General features: G+C 34.3%; 4 protein-coding genes across 4 annotated transcripts; 2 read left to right on the plus strand and 2 right to left on the minus strand.

The window, feature by feature from the left end:
• Window positions 1-1,247: 1,247 nt before the first annotated feature.
• spdo (sanpodo) lies at window positions 1,248-6,480 on the minus strand. Its single transcript, XM_089712223.1, has 4 exons — window positions 5,003-6,480; window positions 4,028-4,190; window positions 2,349-2,469; window positions 1,248-1,690 (listed from the first exon to the last, which is right to left on the minus strand). The coding sequence occupies exons 1-4, from the start codon at window positions 6,100-6,102 to the stop codon at window positions 1,461-1,463; spliced, it is 1,614 nt and encodes a 537-aa protein (XP_089568349.1). The 5' UTR covers window positions 6,103-6,480; the 3' UTR covers window positions 1,248-1,460.
• Window positions 6,481-10,210: 3,730 nt separating this feature from the next.
• LOC149476188 (histone H2A, sperm-like) lies at window positions 10,211-10,736 on the plus strand. Its single transcript, XM_089712386.1, has one exon. The coding sequence runs from the start codon at window positions 10,241-10,243 to the stop codon at window positions 10,622-10,624; it is 384 nt and encodes a 127-aa protein (XP_089568512.1). The 5' UTR covers window positions 10,211-10,240; the 3' UTR covers window positions 10,625-10,736.
• Window positions 10,737-15,807: 5,071 nt separating this feature from the next.
• Window positions 15,808-16,212, minus strand: LOC149476189 (histone H4). Its single transcript, XM_089712071.1, has one exon. It carries the CDS (start codon window positions 16,176-16,178, stop codon window positions 15,867-15,869), a length of 312 nt encoding a protein of 103 aa, XP_089568197.1. The 5' UTR covers window positions 16,179-16,212; the 3' UTR covers window positions 15,808-15,866.
• Window positions 16,213-16,910: 698 nt separating this feature from the next.
• Window positions 16,911-17,628, plus strand: LOC149476190 (late histone H2B.L4-like). The gene has a single exon (XM_089712385.1). It carries the CDS (start codon window positions 16,930-16,932, stop codon window positions 17,317-17,319), a length of 390 nt encoding a protein of 129 aa, XP_089568511.1. The 5' UTR covers window positions 16,911-16,929; the 3' UTR covers window positions 17,320-17,628.
• The last annotated feature ends 702 nt before the right edge of the window (window positions 17,629-18,330 follow it).

The following is an 18,330-nucleotide window of genomic DNA, read 5'->3' on the forward strand; positions in this document are numbered from 1 at the left end:
CAATATTTCTGCTTTAGAACATCTGTTACCAGTCATATCCCGCTTTTTGATTTCGTTGGTTAAATTTATGCTATAATTTAAACTGTTTAGCTTATTCGTTGGCTATTCGCTCACGTCATCCAACGTTAAAGGAATTATTTTTCTTTATTCTTCTTTTTAATGAATGCCTAAAAAAGTTAAGTTATTTGGTACTGGAGTCCTGCCACGCGTACGTTTATGCTATCATTACAATTTACAGCATTAACAGCTGCTTTTAGCGATTTTTCCGACAATTCACAGCCACTGCCTTTCTCCTGTTTTTATTAGGCATTTAAAACAAATCTAAAAATAAATCAATTATTTGTACAAAACGTGATTTTATACTATTACACTATGGCCATCATATACCGACTAGAATTGGCCATCTGTCCTTATATTCCAGGAGAGATGGCCACAACAAAAACTAAAACAAGTAATGACTTGAAGCAAATTATTTTGAGGTTATAACGTAGCACTGCTCGTATACTTTACAACAAAGACAAATATCACCATTATTTTAAGAAACCAACACCACAATTCCGTAAAATAGTTGACATCTAAAAAATATTCAAGCTATTTGAATCAAAAAACAAAGGATTTACTTATATTTTCTTTGTTTTTCGCTTGATATTTTGCCGTACTTTTGTCCTCACGCACAAAAAGCAGCGAACTAAGCGCTAAACAGTAACAGTTAGTGAGCGAGTCACTGAAATATTTCGATAGGCCATCTCTCCCTTATGGCCATCTACCCCGGAATTACCCTAAGTATACTACCTATACGACCGCTACAGTAGGAAATTTTTTCGTTTATTTCGACACAATATAGAATTACATTTAAATAAAACATTTACAATGATTGAATATAGACGAAGGATTAAACTTATTAATTAATCTTAGCAGACAGGTATCAATATTGTTTTGCATTTACTTGCAAAACGTTCCAATTTCGACATTAGATAATAAATTATTGACTCAATCGTAAAACTACTTACAGACAAGTACCTAAACTTATTTTTTCATCTACATACTAAGTAAGTATATTATAATTTAAAATCTACAAAATTTCTTACTTGTTACTTCTAGGTAGGTACACAATATATTATTAGTTTTTGGTGTAACAAATAATTTTTTGGTCTAAGATTATAAAATATGTTAATACAATGAAATATTTTTTAAACAATAATATAAAATCCTAATGCTATAATGCCTTACAGCTCTTACATACTGTACCTATATTATAAATTGAACCATTGAACTGAGGTGTAATATAGTATTGTCGTTGTAAAGTAATGAAAAGATTCTTATTACTTATTTTATTATAAAACAATTTTTCCCCTTCAAAGCCAACTTTTAAGCATCATCATCTAGAATAATTATTTTTTTGTATTTTTAAATTCATAAGCTATGTCCACACACATAAATTTGCCGCAAAATTTTATATTTCAGTACCATCTAGCCGTGCCCACGCCGACTCTGTTATCTGGTGGATCTCTTGCACAACAATATGACGCTAATATTCCCACAGTAGCCAAGCATAATGATAAAACACTAATGCTGCAAACAGCTCCCGAAGTAATGTCATTGAGCGCTGTACCAGGCAGGGGTTGTATGGAAAGTAGAATCAGCAAGCCGAACGCACTCAGCAATGAAAACGTTGATAGCACGATGTAACCTGTAAAAATTATAATTAAATAATATATAGAAACATAAATGAGATTTCTTTGCCATAAAAGAAAAAAAAAAACATTAAAATGTATAATGACACTTGACAGTTTGAATATATTAACGAAATGCCACAGCCCTAAGCCACAGCCCCTTGCAATAAAAAAAAACAAAAGAGGAAGAAAAAAACGAAAACAAAAATTAACCGCCCGCATCTTGACACACGAACGATTTTAAAATTTGTTTTTGTTTATACCTAATTAAATTTTGTGGTTTCGTTGTATTATACGGGTGGCATGTGAATATAATAAACCAACATACAATGTGTAGTGAAATCCAATAATTATTACTTGTGTAAGTATAATAATTTATCTCATATGCAATTTTGTCTCTAAAATTTTCTGTAGGTTTAATCAATTCTTCCAATCAATGTTTTTTACCAGTCTTACATTATTAACTATTTACATTGTTTATAACCACAATTTTTTGTGTGAAACAATATTTTGATATTTTGATGCTTATTCAAAAGTTACTAATTACTAAAACAGTTCCATTTTTAAAATTGAATTTAGAAAAAAGACGTCATGTTTGCAATGCTCGCTAATTTTAAAGATACAATTTTGAACTAAATTTGTGATTTTATTGAATAAAACAAGTATAAAACTCACCGGAAATATAATTTCTATTCGGCAATAACTGATTTCTTCTCGACCGAAGGCCGAGTAGTCCCAATAGAAAGCAAGTGAAGCCGGAAAGCACACCAAAGTCGAGATAATAACGTCGGCCAATCTGTAAGAGGATAAAATTATATGTATGTACATGGTATGTACTCAAAAATAACTCCACGTATTTTTACCATTGTATTAAGGTTTTCAAAATATTTAACTAAGGGCTGATTTTTCAATTTATTCGTCGAATAATGTATAAAACTACCATTTTAAAAACGTATTCTACTTGTCCGTATATTTTGACAGTTTACGTAACATTTTAATATTATATAGTGTAATACTTTTTATGGACCGATAAGTTTTAACCAAGCATTGAAAAATTTGCCCAACAGAAAATTCTTATTATGTATTATCATATTGCAATAATTGCGTTTGAATTTTATAACTGGTGTGATTACGAAGCTGTGCGCCGCGCCCCGTCCGATTAGGGCCCTTCTGGCCTCCTCCACTCAAGCGACAGCTCAAGCCGAGGTTCGTGGTCCCCGTCAAGGGGGGACGCCCTTGTGCATGTAGCTACCAGGGTGAACCTTCAGTTCACCCCCGCGTCCGCGTTAAAATGTAGAAGCCCTTCTGGCTAACATTGAGACACCACACAAAAAAAAGAAGCTGTGCGCGAATCAATCGTCATTCAAATTCACTTTCTTATGTTCTTTGTTTCATAACTTGCAACAATTCGATTTTATCCACGTATTTAGTAAAAACTAATGTGCCAAAAGTTGTATTTTAAGATACCATATCTAGCAAAAAACGCAAAAACTGTAGGACGCGGACGCAGCCATTTTAATATGCACGTATGATGTAATGTACAGATTTAGTAATAGCTGTAGTTTCTAAGATTTGAAACATGATATTATGTGATTTTCCTTCAATAATGAATTTGTGAGCTTATTGTTGACGTGAGTCGTGACAACGTCTTATAATTCGATAGAGCCAGCTGCACGCACAAAAAACATGACTCATGCGGCGTTACCTCGCTCTGAATCGTTCCATGTAACTTGTAAGGCTTGAAGTGCAAGCGATAGCGCGGAACGAGCGACAAAGAAGCACGACGTTGTCACGTTCAACTATCGTCAGTAAACCGACTTTACAGACAACCAATTATTTTTTGCGTGAATTGCGTGGACGCTGACTGCACACTTACCTATGCATCGTGTATGTAGAGGACTTAGAAATTTAGAATACATATTCAGTTTCTATATGTATTCAGGTAGAGGAGTGTAGTATGCTTACAATTTTTAAAAATCCAATTAAATAATGTACAATACAATGCAAACGAAACATAACATATTTGAAACACACATATTTTGTTAATCGTTATAAGGTCGAATTTCCAACAATGGGGTGCAATGGGTCTCCAGTGACTATCTTACTAATCACTATAATATCTCAATTTCTAAATTCGAAAGTTTGCATGTTTGTTTTTTTTGTTTGTATGTTTACGCAAAAACTGCTAAACCGATTTTCATGAAATTTCGTACACACATAAAGGATTAACACATAGGGTAGTTTTTATCCCGAAATTCCAACGGGAACGGGTACTGTGCGGGTTTTCCTTTAAAAACGCGAGCAGAACTGCGGGCGAAAAGCTAGTTAGTACATGATCAACAAAGGAAACTTACGCTATACATCATATAGAAGCTCAGTCCAGTAGACAGTCCACCGCACAGTGTCAGCATCAAGGCAGCAATGGTCAGCGAAGCAGTCGCAGCACTCATGGATTTTAGGCTTGAGAAGGATTTGTAGGTCTCTTCGGAGTATACTGAGGGGGATTGGGTTGCTACCCTGCAAAAGGTTATATCGGTTATTTATGTGGTTATCTACCTTATTGTAAAGGGATTTTGTTTGAAGGTGATTTCATAGTATTGGTATTAAAATATAGTGGTTTACTTCAAAGCGACGATAGATCCTCGAGGCTCGAATACGTCGAAGAATCGTCAGAATAGGTTCAGCCGTTCTTGAGCGATTTTCTTGTCTGTATTTAAAATTGAAAGTAAAAAAATCTGGTAAAGTTGAATAAGTAATAAATAAGAAACATCATGATGAAAATGTTTTTATTCTTAATATTTCTAGATATTTCGGTCACAAATCAATACAATTCATATTTAATTTCTAAGGCACCAGGCATGTATTGCATTTCGCATCCTTTTTGAACACTTTGTACCTAACTTTATTACTAACTAGCTTTCCGCCCGCGGCTTCGCCCGCTTTGTCTAAAACATAATAAATTATATACTAAAACCTTCCTCTTGAATCACTCTATCTATTAAAAAAAACCTCATCAAAATCCGTTGCGTAGTTTTAAATATTTAAGCATACATTGGGACCTAGGGACAGAGAAAGCGACTTTATTTTATACTATGTAGTGATTAATACATACGTAGTAACTAACAACAACCAAAATCTTAATATACATATATAAATCTCGTGTCACAACGTTTGTCCTCAATGGACTCCTAAACCACTTAACCGATTATAATAAAATTCGCACACCATGTGCAGTTCGATCCAACTTGAGAGATAGGATAGTTTAAAAATGTAGGTACCACGGGCGAAGCCGGGGCGGACCACTAGTGACTCTATAAATCAAAACTTACCTAGGCATTATAACAGCGGTAGTCTTATCCCGTTTCGGAGTTACTCTCCTACTTTCTCTACTCGCCTCCCGTCTATCCATATCAAAACTCCTTTCCTTTTTATCCCTAAAACTGGTCACAAACACGTCTTGCCTCTCAAACTCTGGCAACCCATAGTTTAACTTCTGTTGAGCTTTTGGTGATATTGGAGATGTCGCACTGCGCGTTAAAAGGTTTGCGCAGGATTTAGATGGAGTCACACTACGTGTAGGCGTGCTAGATGTCATTTTTATCGGAGTTTCAGGGTATCTGGGACTTTCGGATTTATTAGGCGTCATTCGCACAGATGGCTGGCTAGCGTAGCTCTTTAGTTTTCTAGGTGTAGATAATAACTCGTGTAGCTTTTGCGTAGCTATCAAATGCTTTTGCGACATCATCGGGGATGTGAAAGTCACTCGTGTGTTTCGTTCTTCGTCGTCAGAGGGGACTATAGCGTATCTTAGTGTCTTGCCATTGACAGTTTTAACTATTTCAGTCGGTATTTCTTTCATTTCATGGTCGTCTGGGGCATCTACATTGTATTCTTCTACTTCGCTCTCATCTGCTTCCACTATTCTTTTCTTTGTTGGCGAATAGTCGACTGTATCATCAAAATCACGGATTACTTCGTATCGATGCTTTGTTCTAGAATCTTCCAACCCGTCGTCGCTTTCTGCGTTTCTATCGTATTTGGATTGTTGTTTTTGCCTGAATTGCGCCATTTCAAGATCTTCGCTTCTTGTTCTACAGCGAACAATAGTACGTGTTGGCTTGCACATTAAAGAGGATTGTCGTTGAAAAGTCCTGGTTTGGAACTTTGGTGGTTTTGGCGGCAATTCTGGCGGTTCATCTTTGTGCCTTCCAGCTGGGGACATCCTTAAAGGATTATCTGATATATCTGTTCTTAAAATTCTGTTGCTTAGTTCAGTTGTCCGTAGTGAATTGGCTCCTAAAGGTGGTACTCTCTGCCTCTCTGGCGATATAATTCTCTTCATGCATGATTTTTGCGCGAAAACAACTTCGCTTTGTGAACAAAAGGCAGGATTTGAATAATATTTGTATACTATTTTCGGAGAGTCCATGTTTAAGCGTAGTGTTTCCCCTGAGTTACCTATGAAACTTGTTTGCTTGTCCGTTAGAGCATGGTTCCTGTTAGCTGGGGTGGCGTTTGGCCGTGTCCGTTAGGGTCTGCTGGTTTTCTTAAAGAACACTCTTACATTGTCCATCTAAGTATCAGTTTTACTAAGCCCTTTGAATTCACTCGAAATATTAAACTTAAAATTTAAGGTAAAAAATCACACAAAACAACACACGCAAATTGAGTCACACTGATCAACTTTAAGCTCGTTAACACATAACATAAAACACACTAAAATTATTTTAGCTATGTTAAAATATTTTTCAATTATTATTATTACACGTTTACAACGTTAATTCGTACACGTCCAAGTAAGTCTACAGTTAACCGCCAACTGATAGAGGGATTCGTTTTTGAAAAAAAAGCTAGGGTCCGGATGGCGCGCGCGCACCCCTGTTAGCACGCGCTGTTCATATTCCATACGAATTTTAACTGCAATCGATTTTAGCTTCTATTTATTTACAATAATGACCTTTTTATCGTACCTTTGATTATGGTTTTATGTTGAATCGTATTCTTAGTGTAATAACGTTGAAATTACAAAGTTTTTGTTTAGAAAATTGCGCAAACGTCCCGTGAACGGAAGAACGACTCGGGACAAAATTAGGGTTCCTATATGATGCTAGAAATCATTTTGTGAAGAAGGTTAATAAAGAGAAACAATGAGTAGCTTGTTAAAGTTAAATGTGTTTATTATTTTAAGAAGGAAGCACTAGACATAAATTCTATTGTTCATATTATAAATGTCTTAATTTAAAATATGCTTAAATTGTGGTGGAACTATTTTATGTTATTACTTATTGTTAATATTAAAATATAGTGAACACCAAATTCTATTAAAAATTGTATTTGAAAATTAGTAAAAAAGCTTTCATTTTGTCAAAATGTTATTAAGTATGTCTAAAATAATAAAGACTGATCAATTAAGCTCTGAATACTTCAGGCATTTGAATAGTTATATAAAACTACTGACCCCATTTAGATGCAATTTTAAACATCTTTACGCGATAAATCATCTACAAAAATATATATATTTTCTTGTAAAAATGTACTTTGAATTATTTACCAGTGAAACAGCTGACTACCAAGTTTTATATGTGTTACCTACACCTGCTAAAACTAAAGGTCGGTATATAATTATTAGATACAAACGCTTGTTGCTATCGTAAATAAAAACTAGGTGCATCACACCTGTCGCGAATTATGAAATAGATAATAACCAAAACAATTATGTATTAGGTACCTACATATATTTTAAACGTTCGATTGATTTTCTTTCTAAGAGATTAGGCTCGAAAAGTATAATATTTAGTTTATTACTTTATCTCGCGGATCCAATCCTGAACCTGTAGTCTTTACTAAATAGTAGGTACGTAGGTACTAACTATAGTACGTAAAAGACATGCCTTGTATCATTTTATTATTATAGAGAATACGTTTACAAAGCCATACAGTCGAATTGCGAATCTCTGCCTTTTTGATAGTCTGTGAAATGACGTGGACATTCTTTCAAATAATAGGTAACTTACCTAAGTATAGTAAATAGCTTCTTGCGGCTCTTATTGCGTGGATATCATTCTTTCATCCCTTATTTCTTTTTAAGCCTACATTATCATTCTATCTGTGTGTTTAACTTTATTAAAGTTGGGTCAGTAGCTTAGGTGTAAAATATTTTCCTATAATATGTTTTAAATAAGTTACGTTATATCAAAAACATTCCTACATCCTACGTAAAAGTGCATTAACAAAACTGCATGGAGTTCAATCGAATAAGTTTTTATAACTCCATTGAGTGCCACGTGCCGTAACGGTTCGGAACAGCTGCTTGCGCGTACGCAGCTGCGGTGAGATGTCCTCAACCTTTGGGGTGTTTGAATATATACCTATGAAACGGATGCATTTGAAAAGAGTTATCATTGTTTGAGAGGGTGAATATTTTAGGACATTAATAAATAAATAAATTTCTACTAGTAAATCTCGTTCTTGCTTATTATTTTCGTACATCCGAAACGGTGGTTGTTAAAAAATACTATTCATTTTTACGAATTTGTCACTTGTTACGCTTTTTTGGTTTGTCACCAAACTTGGTTTATAAAAAACAGAGACCGAGACAGAGACAGAGACATGTATTATAGAACAAATCTATACTAATAGTATAAAGCTGAAGAGTTTGTTTGTTTGAACGCGCTAATCTCGGGAATTACTGGTCAGATTTGAAAAATTCTTTCAGTGTTAGATAGCCTGTAGCGACACCTCGCTCTGAATCGCGCAAGCGAAATGTTTTCGCTACAGAGCATATATACAACTTTCCGACATCACCCATCGGGGCCTTCACGGCCGGCCAGTCGAGTAGACTGGTCGAGGATCCTCCCTTTTTCGATGGAGGAATTCCACCTTCCTTCCTTCACAAGCCCATTTATCGAGAAAGGCTATAGGCTATATATCATCACGCTAAGACCAACAGGAGCGGAGGCACGCGAGTGAAACCGCACGGCACAGCTAGTATGCAAATATAATTGAAAAAAGAATTCCCATTCCTATTATATTCGTTATCGAATTAACAAAATGACTTGAAATTAACTTGAAAAAACGGTTGACGACCTCTGCCAATTGCAAATTGAATATCGACCGGTACCCGTATAAATGTTATTATCTCCTTTATTTATTTGCTATCTCCCTCACACCCATGCGCAAGAAAGAGACGCAAATTGTGCAAATTCTATTGATAAAACTTTGACCATTTTGATAAACGTGGCATTGACCTTGTCCAATATGACATAAGAACTATCTGTGTCCTGAATATTATCCTATTTATTACATTCATTTTTTAGTTTTCTTTGTAACTATGTCTGTTTCTCAGTTAATTGAAAAAATATGATTGATGATTAATTTTCACTAAATTCAAAAAGTTAGTATAAAACAAAAACATTTTAAGGTATTACGTGGACGTACAGTTTACAACTTTTATAACGTACTAGCGGTCCGCCCCGGCTTCGCCCGTGGTACATATTTACGTTTTCTCTACATAAGAACCATCCTCGTACTTCAAGGAATATAATAAAAAAAGAATTATCGAAATCGGTTCAGCCGTTCTCGAGTTATGCGCTTACCATCACATTTTGCGATTCATTTTTATATATAAGACTAGCGGTCCGCCCCGGCTTCGCCCGTGGTACTTACGTTTTCTCTACATAAAAACCATCACCATACTTCCAGGAATATAATAAAAAAAGAATTATCGAAATCGGTTCAGCCGTTCTCGAGTTATGCGCTTACCAACACATTTTGCGATTCATTTTTATATATAAGATTATCTTTACGTAGGTATATTATTTGTTCATGCAAATTAATTCTTTCCTTAACAGGTTCACTCAAATATTATGAAATGTTCATGTCTCAGACAACGAGACGCCGCGCCGCGCCGTTTTATTAATCCGCCATGTCATTTAGCAGAAAAGTTAGCTGAATTAGACTTTGAACTCCGTATCATAAATTTTCTAATCTGTGTCATGTGTGATACGAGAGTTCGTTCATGCGGTTTTTTAAATACGAATCGGTAAGAATGTGTGTTACTCTTTCATCCGAAAACCACAACGGATTTGGATACCAATTGGCGGTGATGTGGCATATTTGATATGTACCAGAATAACACATAGGCAATTAAAAAATACTTGCTTTCGCCGCAGGTGAAACCGCGCCACATAGGTAGCTAATTACATAATCGACAATGATCTGCGCGCTTTAGAGCGAGCGCGCACGAGCAACTTTGTCTCCGCAACTATTTTGTCTCTCCCATCAATTTGTATGGGGAGTTGCGTCGCTACGTGCGCGCACTTTCATACTAGCCCATAGGTGGGAGAGACAAAATAGTTGCGGAGACAAAATAGTTGCGGAGACAAAGTTGCTCGTGCGCGCTCGCTCTTACTCACCTATCGTTTTACCAACTCCTAACAAAATATTAAATAATTTTTCTAACATTCACAACACATTCAGCTCGCTATACCAACCGTTCGGTCTTTACCTTCTAAAGACACACTTAACCTATCACACATATAGCTAAACTGTCAGTTCCCTAAAACAAAATGAAGCCATCAGTAAAGAAGTCACACAGCAGATCCTCGAGAGCCGGGCTGACTTTTCCCGTGGGCAGGATTCACAAAATGCTGAAAAAGGGGAACTACGCACCACGCGTCGGATCTGGCGCTCCAGTATACCTCGCTGGGGTCTTAGAATACTTAGCTGCAGAAATATTAGAACTTTCACTTGAAGTCGCTAAAGATAACAACAAGACCAGGATCATACCACGACACATTATGATGGCAATTAAAAGTGACGATGAATTGAATCAAATGTTATCAGGAGTAACGATTTCACAAGGCGGTGTCCTGCCATCTATAAATTCAGTTCTGTTGCCGAGGAAAACAGTGAAAAATACGACAAAGATGCAATCGTCACAGAGTTCATGATATTTAGAAGATAAGCCAGTAATTTATTCCTTATTTATTGCTTTTGAATAATAAATGTATAATAAATTTTTAATTGAATGTTTGATAAACTTAGTCCTTTTAAGGACTGCAATGTTTCTGTTTCTTGTTTTCTGACAACTTCAATAAAATGTGTTATAGAAGTATCTTATTGTTTAATGCCTTTGTGTGAATATAATATTGTGACACACACATCTGCACTAGCTACAATTGTTTTTTTGTCATGTAACTGTTTTTTGTGTTCGGTCAGTTGGGCATTCATGATTCATTATCTTTCTTTCAGTATGATTAAAATATATCATGTATTATAATTTTATTAAGTACGTACCTATGTCTAAAATAATACTTATATGTAAGGTATAATGTAGTTATAATTTATTAACATACTAGAGGTCCGCCCCGGCTTCGCCCGTGGTACATATTTCGCAATAAAAGGTAGCCTATGTCCTTTCTCGGGTATCAAAATATCTCCGAATATTTGTGTTTAAATAAAAAATGTTCAGCAAAACCTACTTGTAAGTTGGAAAGTTAAAATTTTGTTTTGTTTGTGTTTATTTGTATGAATAAAATTAATATCGGGAAATATTTGTTTTATTTTTTAACCTTCTTATAAAATCTTGAAATGCCCGAATATGTGATGAATATAATATTTAGGTACTAACTGTAGATTAAAAAATAATCGCAAAGAAAAGTTATTCAAATTTTGAAACAAAAAAAAACTACCTACATTCAAAGATGAATTTGATATTTTGGTTTTATGACATTCAAAAGCTTTATAATTTACTAGCGGTCCGCCCCGGCTTCGCCCGTGGTACATATGAAAAATAGATGTTGGCCGATTCTCAAACTTACCCGATATGCACAGAAAATTTCATGAGAATCGGTCCACCCGTTTCGGAGGAGTAGGTATGCAGACTAACATTGTGACACGAGAATCATCATCACTACATAGTATAAAACAAAGTCGCTTTCCCTGTCCCTATGTCCCTTTGTACGCTTAAATCTTTGAAACTACGCAACGGATTTTGATGCGGTTTTTTTTAATAGATAGAGTGATTCAAGAGGAAGGTTTATACAGTGGTGGACGTTTAATTAGAAACACGTAACAGGATGAAGTAGTCATCAAATTTATTTACTTTTGTGTATTAACGTATTAGTGATTAAGCATTATTTCATATGTAATAGAACACCCGTTAATCTAGTTTTATAATAAATTGCTTATTTTTAATCAAACGTTAGCTTAAATTAATAAAATTAAACAACTTTAAGTGAAACCTGATTTCCAAGCATTTTCAGTCTGGACAACAAATTAGAAACAGCATGCTTCGAGTGTTCCAAAGTCAAAACCTGTTGAAATGCCGACAATATTTTTTTCTTCTACAAATATTTGCACCGTTTTTTAAACATTCCGTATAAAAGTTTCTGAAAATTAATTTGCTTTGCAGTATAAATGGGTAAAAGTAACAATTGTGACCCATCAACAAGAAAAATAATTTTAAGTTTACATTTTGACAAAAACTGGAGTTACAGGAAAGAATAAAATCATTTAGAGTGTTTGATAAAAATATATTCAATGCTACAGTTTATTTAAAAGAGCATGGTACTTCTGATTAAGTGCCTAAAAAAGCTCGACCATGAAAAACCACTGCTCGCGAGCATAAGCAAATAATTATTTTCTCAAAGATGGATCCATTTAAAGGTTCCAATTCTATTAGAAAATATGTTTTTGCAAACGTGTTAAAATCTCATACAATCTAAGGCACGACGTTGTAAAGCCGTTGTTGTCTATAAAGATTATAACAGTCTAAAAACAACCCCATACATGCCCATACTATAATCCGTTTCCTCCGCCATGCTTAACTGTTTATTTATTATCTAAGGCCTGGTTAACTTAACGACGCGTGTATCCTTTGCCATCAAAATTGATTAAATTAATTTTAGTTTCATCCCAAAATAAAACTTTTTCACTGGCGTACTGTCCACTAGCATTATTTCTAAGTAAATGAAACACGTTGGTCCCTTCCTTGTAAGAAGCTGTACCTTCCTGGCGTCTCTCCAAAAAATTTTGCCTCAAATTACCGCCTGCGAACCGATCTCATCGACACATTGCGAAGTTCATCTTCGGAAAAAAACTAATTTTATAATAGAATTTGAACTTTTAAATGGATCCATCTTTGCCAAAAGAATCATTTGCCTATCCTCGCGTGCAGTGGTTTTTCATGATAGAGCTTTTCTAGGCACTTGATCGGAAGTACCATGCTCTTTTAAATAAACTATAGCATTGAATATATTTTTATCGAACACTCTAAATGATTTGCAATTTTCCTGTAACTCTAGTTTTTGTCAAAATGTAAACTTAAAATTATTTTCCTTGTTGATTGGTCACAAATCATACTTTTAACCATTTATACTGTAAAGCAAATTAATTTTCAGAAACTTTTAGATAGAATGTTTAAAAAACGGTGAAAATATTTGTAGAAGAAAGAATATTGGCGGCATTTCAACAGGTTTTGACTTTGGATCACGCGAAGCATGCTGTTTCTAATTTGTTGTCCAGACTGAAAATACTCGGAAATCAGGTTTCACTTAAAGTTGTTTAATTTTATTAATTTAAGCTAATGTTTGATTAAAATTAAGCATTGTCTTATAAAACTAGATAAACGGGTGTTCTATTACATACGAAATAATACTTAATCTTTGATACGTTAATACGTAAATGTTAAATGAATTTGATGACTACTTCATCGTGTTACGAGTTTCTAATTAAACGTCCACCACTGTATGTATAATAGGATCAATTAATTAGTGGAGAAGTACTGTTATTTTTGAGGTTTCTAATATGATGTCGTAAAAAATTACATTTATTCCGCTTACATTGCAAGCGCAGGCTGAACCCTACGAGTTTTATCAAAATAATGTAGGGTAACGGCACCAGTGGTCAGCCTCATAACAGCTTTTTGAAGTTTTGACAATTGCCATTTCTACAAGAATCGTCGAATAAAAAAACGTACAACATGTATGGATTTATTGTTTATTGTAGTTTCGAATCAGCGTTTATCAAAAACAATAATTCTCTTAGTAAAATATATAATTAATTTTAAACAAAAAATGGCCCAGTGTCCCAGTGAACAGCCTCTAAAAACCAATAAACAGCCTCGTTGAACCCAGTGTTCAGCCTTTAGTAACTATAACTAATTATGAGTTCAAAATAAACAATGTTATATCAAAATCAACTATATTAATCACATTTTTATAGCAACGATTCACTTAGCACAAAAAAATGTATTATCGCACATAATACAAATATTATTTTAAACATACTATTACAATCTCTTTGTGTCTTCTTATTTTCTAGAAACTTCTTATTATTTATCATAAAAACAGCAATAATTCTTTTAAAAAAAATCAGCGATATTAGTTTATAATATGTCCTAGTGATGTATCTATAATCCACAATATATATAATTATAATCAACCACAGGAGGATCTTTTTCGTAGGATTTCTCTGGAGGATACTGTTGTCTTGGCGGCATTTTTAGCTAGAAAAAAAGGGAACAATAATAACTTTTGGATATGAATACACATAATACCATTATTTCAGGTAAAACTTAACTAACATGAAGAATTACTTATAGATTTAAAATTTTTAACACAAACATTCGCATTTATACTTTAAATATTATTTCAATAACATCGTGGCTGAATACTGGATCATTGAGACCACAGATTGAGACCCAGTGGTCAGCCGCTTGAAAAATATATTTTGAAATGCGGCTGACCACTGGGTTTTCTAACAATTACGAATAATCCCAGTAATCAGCCCCAGGGGCTGTCCATTGGATCTTTCATAAAAAATCAGTATCCAATAATCAGCCCCTCAAATTTTTAAGTAAAAAAACAATATTTTTTATCAAATTTCATAAAATTAAATGCTCTAAGTAATCAATAAAGTTATTATCTATAAAACACAATCACATTTCATACTAAAATATGTTATTTCTCACCTTTCAAAAGAGCACCACGTGAAACAAAAAATATTGCAGACATGACACTTCTGCTCTTGTCGGCGGACAGCACCTGTACGAACGTGTTTACTTCTCTCCCCTGACCTCCTGCTGCTTCTATCGCGTGATGCATGAATCAATAACGAAACAGAGCTTCTATTTAAGTGCGCGTGATTTGGTTATTTTGATTACAGCGATATTTATGGCCAATAAACAACGCAATAGGCTGACCACTGGTTCCTGGCTGACCACTGGTGCCGTTACCCTACTAAGTATTATACAAATTGAAAAGGTCTACAGAAAAGTCCGCGATGGTATATGTCTATCTCTTATGGATAATCCACAATAACTTTTTTTTGTCATTTACTATTTACGACAAATAATGGCTAATTTTCGAAGCGATTTTAACCAATACAGCATTAATCCTTAACCAATTAAATACCATGGATACATTGTTCATTTAATATAGATCTATATGGCCCTTTACACCGTATGATTTAAGTGAATATTTTCGAAGATATTACAGATTTAAAAATTACGGGACGTAGCGTTTGCGGCCGCCCGGCTATGTATTTTATACCCGTGGCCGTGCGATGCCGGAGCGCGGGAGCGGGCCGCTATATTTTTATACCTATACAACGTTCACAATTTTTCTGTAGTGTATTTAGTATCAGCATTGCACCCGTGCGAAGCCGGGGCGGGTCGCTAGTTTTATATATAAGAGATATACATTTTTAAAGAAAAGAAAAAAATGAAATATGTTTTAAAGTAACTAAGTACTATTACCACAGAATAATAATTATAATAGTGCTAGTACTATAAGCTTGATCCAATATTTATTCAATAAGACTTCTAGAAACGCTTTTCAATCGTCATGATACGGTTTAAATGAGTTAATAATTAACAATTACTTGTAGGAATTTGAATTACATATGTAATGCAAACAAAACATGTAGGGTGTTCTCAATCCCTATTTTGTCCCTTTCAATTTTTTTTATGAACATTTTTATGCACTATTACAGTTATATATTGAGCGTAATGTTCAAAATGTATATTTTTTGACATAATCTGTAATTGACCCAGTAAATCTTTGATTTGTAAATCTTTGAGTGTGTGCGTTGCATGGAAACATGGTAATTGCGGCCCTGAAAAGGGCCTTGTCTTTCCGAAATAAATGAAACACCAATTTAAAACTTTATTCTATCTTTTATTTAGTTTATTCAACCCCCAAACCCATACAACGTACGCCCTTGTCTCTTCAAAGCGTACACCACATCCATAGCTGTTACAGTCTTACGTTTAGCGTGTTCTGTGTACGTGACCGCGTCTCTAATAACATTTTCTAGAAACACCTTCAAAACTCCTCTAGTTTCTTCATATATTAAGCCAGAGATGCGTTTGACACCACCACGACGAGCCAAGCGGCGTATAGCTGGCTTCGTAATGCCTTGAATGTTGTCTCTCAACACTTTTCTGTGACGTTTCGCGCCACCTTTTCCGAGGCCTTTACCGCCTTTGCCGCGACCTGTCATGGTGATGGTTTTATGTACACTGGCTATCGGTTTGACAAGCGTCCGCTTTTTATAACATTTTTTAATCTATAATGAGGGTAGTTTGGAATGTTGTTTTGTGAGTTCATCGATGGAACTGTGTTAGACGGTGTGGATGTGGATTGTAAGTGCCTGGGTTCGAATCTCGGCTGTGCTTGGGAATGTTTTTTATTTTTATTTTTTAACTGCAGTCCAATCTTTATTTTACATTATATATATATATGTATTTAATTTCTATATGGACTATACAAAAACTATTTTTTCTAGATAAATTCTAAAATATTATAATCACAGAAAAAAGAATTGTATACGTATCTACTGCCAGATATTATTAAAGTTCTTTATTTAATTAATATAGAATCTATATTCTATAACGTAAATCAATGCAACATATATGCCTATAATACTTTACTTAATATTAGGCACGATGTAAATTCGAACAATTGAAATTTTTTTCTTGATAATGAATATTTTATTTTCCATTAGTCTTCAGCAATCTTTATCATGAGAATTTAATTTGAATTTTATCAGGCCTGAACAAAATAACTAAAAGAAGATCAAGATAACATTTTTTACAATTTAGTTTCAGGTACCAACTATTGCACATCGTTTAATACGTCACTGTCTTATGATTGGACAAAACTTATACAACAGCTCACTATACCTACCCACTCCTGACACCCACCTAAAAACTTATAAATAACCGCCAAAACTGCCCCCATCAAACTGCAAGATGGCGCCAAAAAAATCTGTCAAATCCATGAAGCCCGAAATGTCAAAACCGATAGAACGGCCGATAACAAAATCGAAAAAGCCTAAAAAGAAGAACTACAGAAGCTTCGGAATTTATTTATACAAAATTTTGAAGACAATCAACCGCGACTCCGGGATCTCTACTCAATCTATGGTGATAATGAATAATTTTGTTATGGACATGTTTGAAAATATAGCAGCGGAGGCAGGAAAGTTGATTTCTCATACCAAGAAGACAACTTTAAGTAGCAGTGATTTGCAGTCTGCTGTTAAATTGTTAGTGCCTGGAGAACTATGGAAACATGCTAACGCACAAGGCATAAAGGCGCTGACAATATATCATAACAACCAGGCGCGGCCGAGTGAATGACACTGTACAGATTATTTTGAGGTTTTTTACGTTTACAAGTGTGATTTTGAAAGAAGATTGAGAACAATTATTGAAATTAATAAGAAGTGACATTCGTTTACAGATTATATATGATTTTGAATGCAGATATAGATTTAATAATGAAGGAGGTTGATTCCCGCTTTTTACGTGTACCTACGGACTATATTTTACATATTTTATGATTGTGAAATGATTGATAAATATTAAATTATGAAGAGCGACTGATTTTTACGTGTACAGATTATAAATGATTGATAATAAATTAACTATGCATAAGTTATTTTCTTTTATTTAAGGTCCTTTTTAGCTTGATACTTTGGTTTCCATTATTACACGACACACATCAAAATATAGATAACCTAAAAAACATGAAATTAAGTGTCAATCTCAAGGTAGGTATATACAGATATCTCAAGGAAGAAATAAAAGTGCAGGTTACACCAAATAATTTATTAAAAAAAAAATTATAACATTTACATTCTTATTAGTAGAACTTATAATACTGTTTTAAATTAAAAAAGTTATATGCATCACAATAATATCGAATAGACATAAAGCTAGGTAAATCCTTGTAATATTAATTATGGGTACTTACTACCATTATAATACTAGCGGTCCGCCCCGGCTTCGCCCGTGGTACATATTTACGTTTTCTCTACATAAAAACCATCCTCGTACTTCAAGGAATATAATAAAAAAAGAATTATCGAAATCGGTTCAGCCGTTCTCGAGTTATGCGCTTACCAACACATTTTGCGATTCATTTTTATATATAAGAAGATGTAATTACATCCTAAATGAAAAAATTACAAGGATGGAATTAAAAGTATTTACTTTAGGAACTTATTTATAACTGGACATACCTACATATGTATTATAATTATTTTAACTAGATTTCCGCCCGCGAAAGGAAAACCCGCATAGTTCCCGTTCCCGTGGCATTTCCGGGATAAAACCTATCCTATGTGTTAATACAAGTTACCCTCTATA

The sequence above is a fragment of the Colias philodice genome, chromosome 28 (assembly GCF_061535455.1).
Source record: "Colias philodice isolate Cphi_HAF_F1 chromosome 28, ilColPhil1 Martin Lab GWU primary, whole genome shotgun sequence".
Lineage (NCBI taxonomy): Eukaryota > Metazoa > Arthropoda > Insecta > Lepidoptera > Pieridae > Colias > Colias philodice.

Bases quoted from the DNA above. Each gene is read 5' to 3' on its own strand.
- spdo (XM_089712223.1), bottom strand. From the start codon at position 6,102: ATGGACTCTCCGAAAATAGTATACAAATATTATTCAAATCCTGCCTTT. The intron at 4,191-5,002 runs GTAAGTTTTGAT...AACCTTTTGCAG, and splicing joins ACCGCTGTTATAATGCCTAG to GGTAGCAACCCAATCCCCCT. The intron at 1,691-2,348 runs GTGAGTTTTATA...TAATTTTTACAG, and splicing joins GAATAGAAATTATATTTCCG to GTTACATCGTGCTATCAACG.
- LOC149476190 (XM_089712385.1), top strand. From the start codon at position 16,930: ATGGCGCCAAAAAAATCTGTCAAATCCATGAAGCCCGAAATGTCAAAA.
- LOC149476189 (XM_089712071.1), bottom strand. From the start codon at position 16,178: ATGACAGGTCGCGGCAAAGGCGGTAAAGGCCTCGGAAAAGGTGGCGCG.
- LOC149476188 (XM_089712386.1), top strand. From the start codon at position 10,241: ATGAAGCCATCAGTAAAGAAGTCACACAGCAGATCCTCGAGAGCCGGG.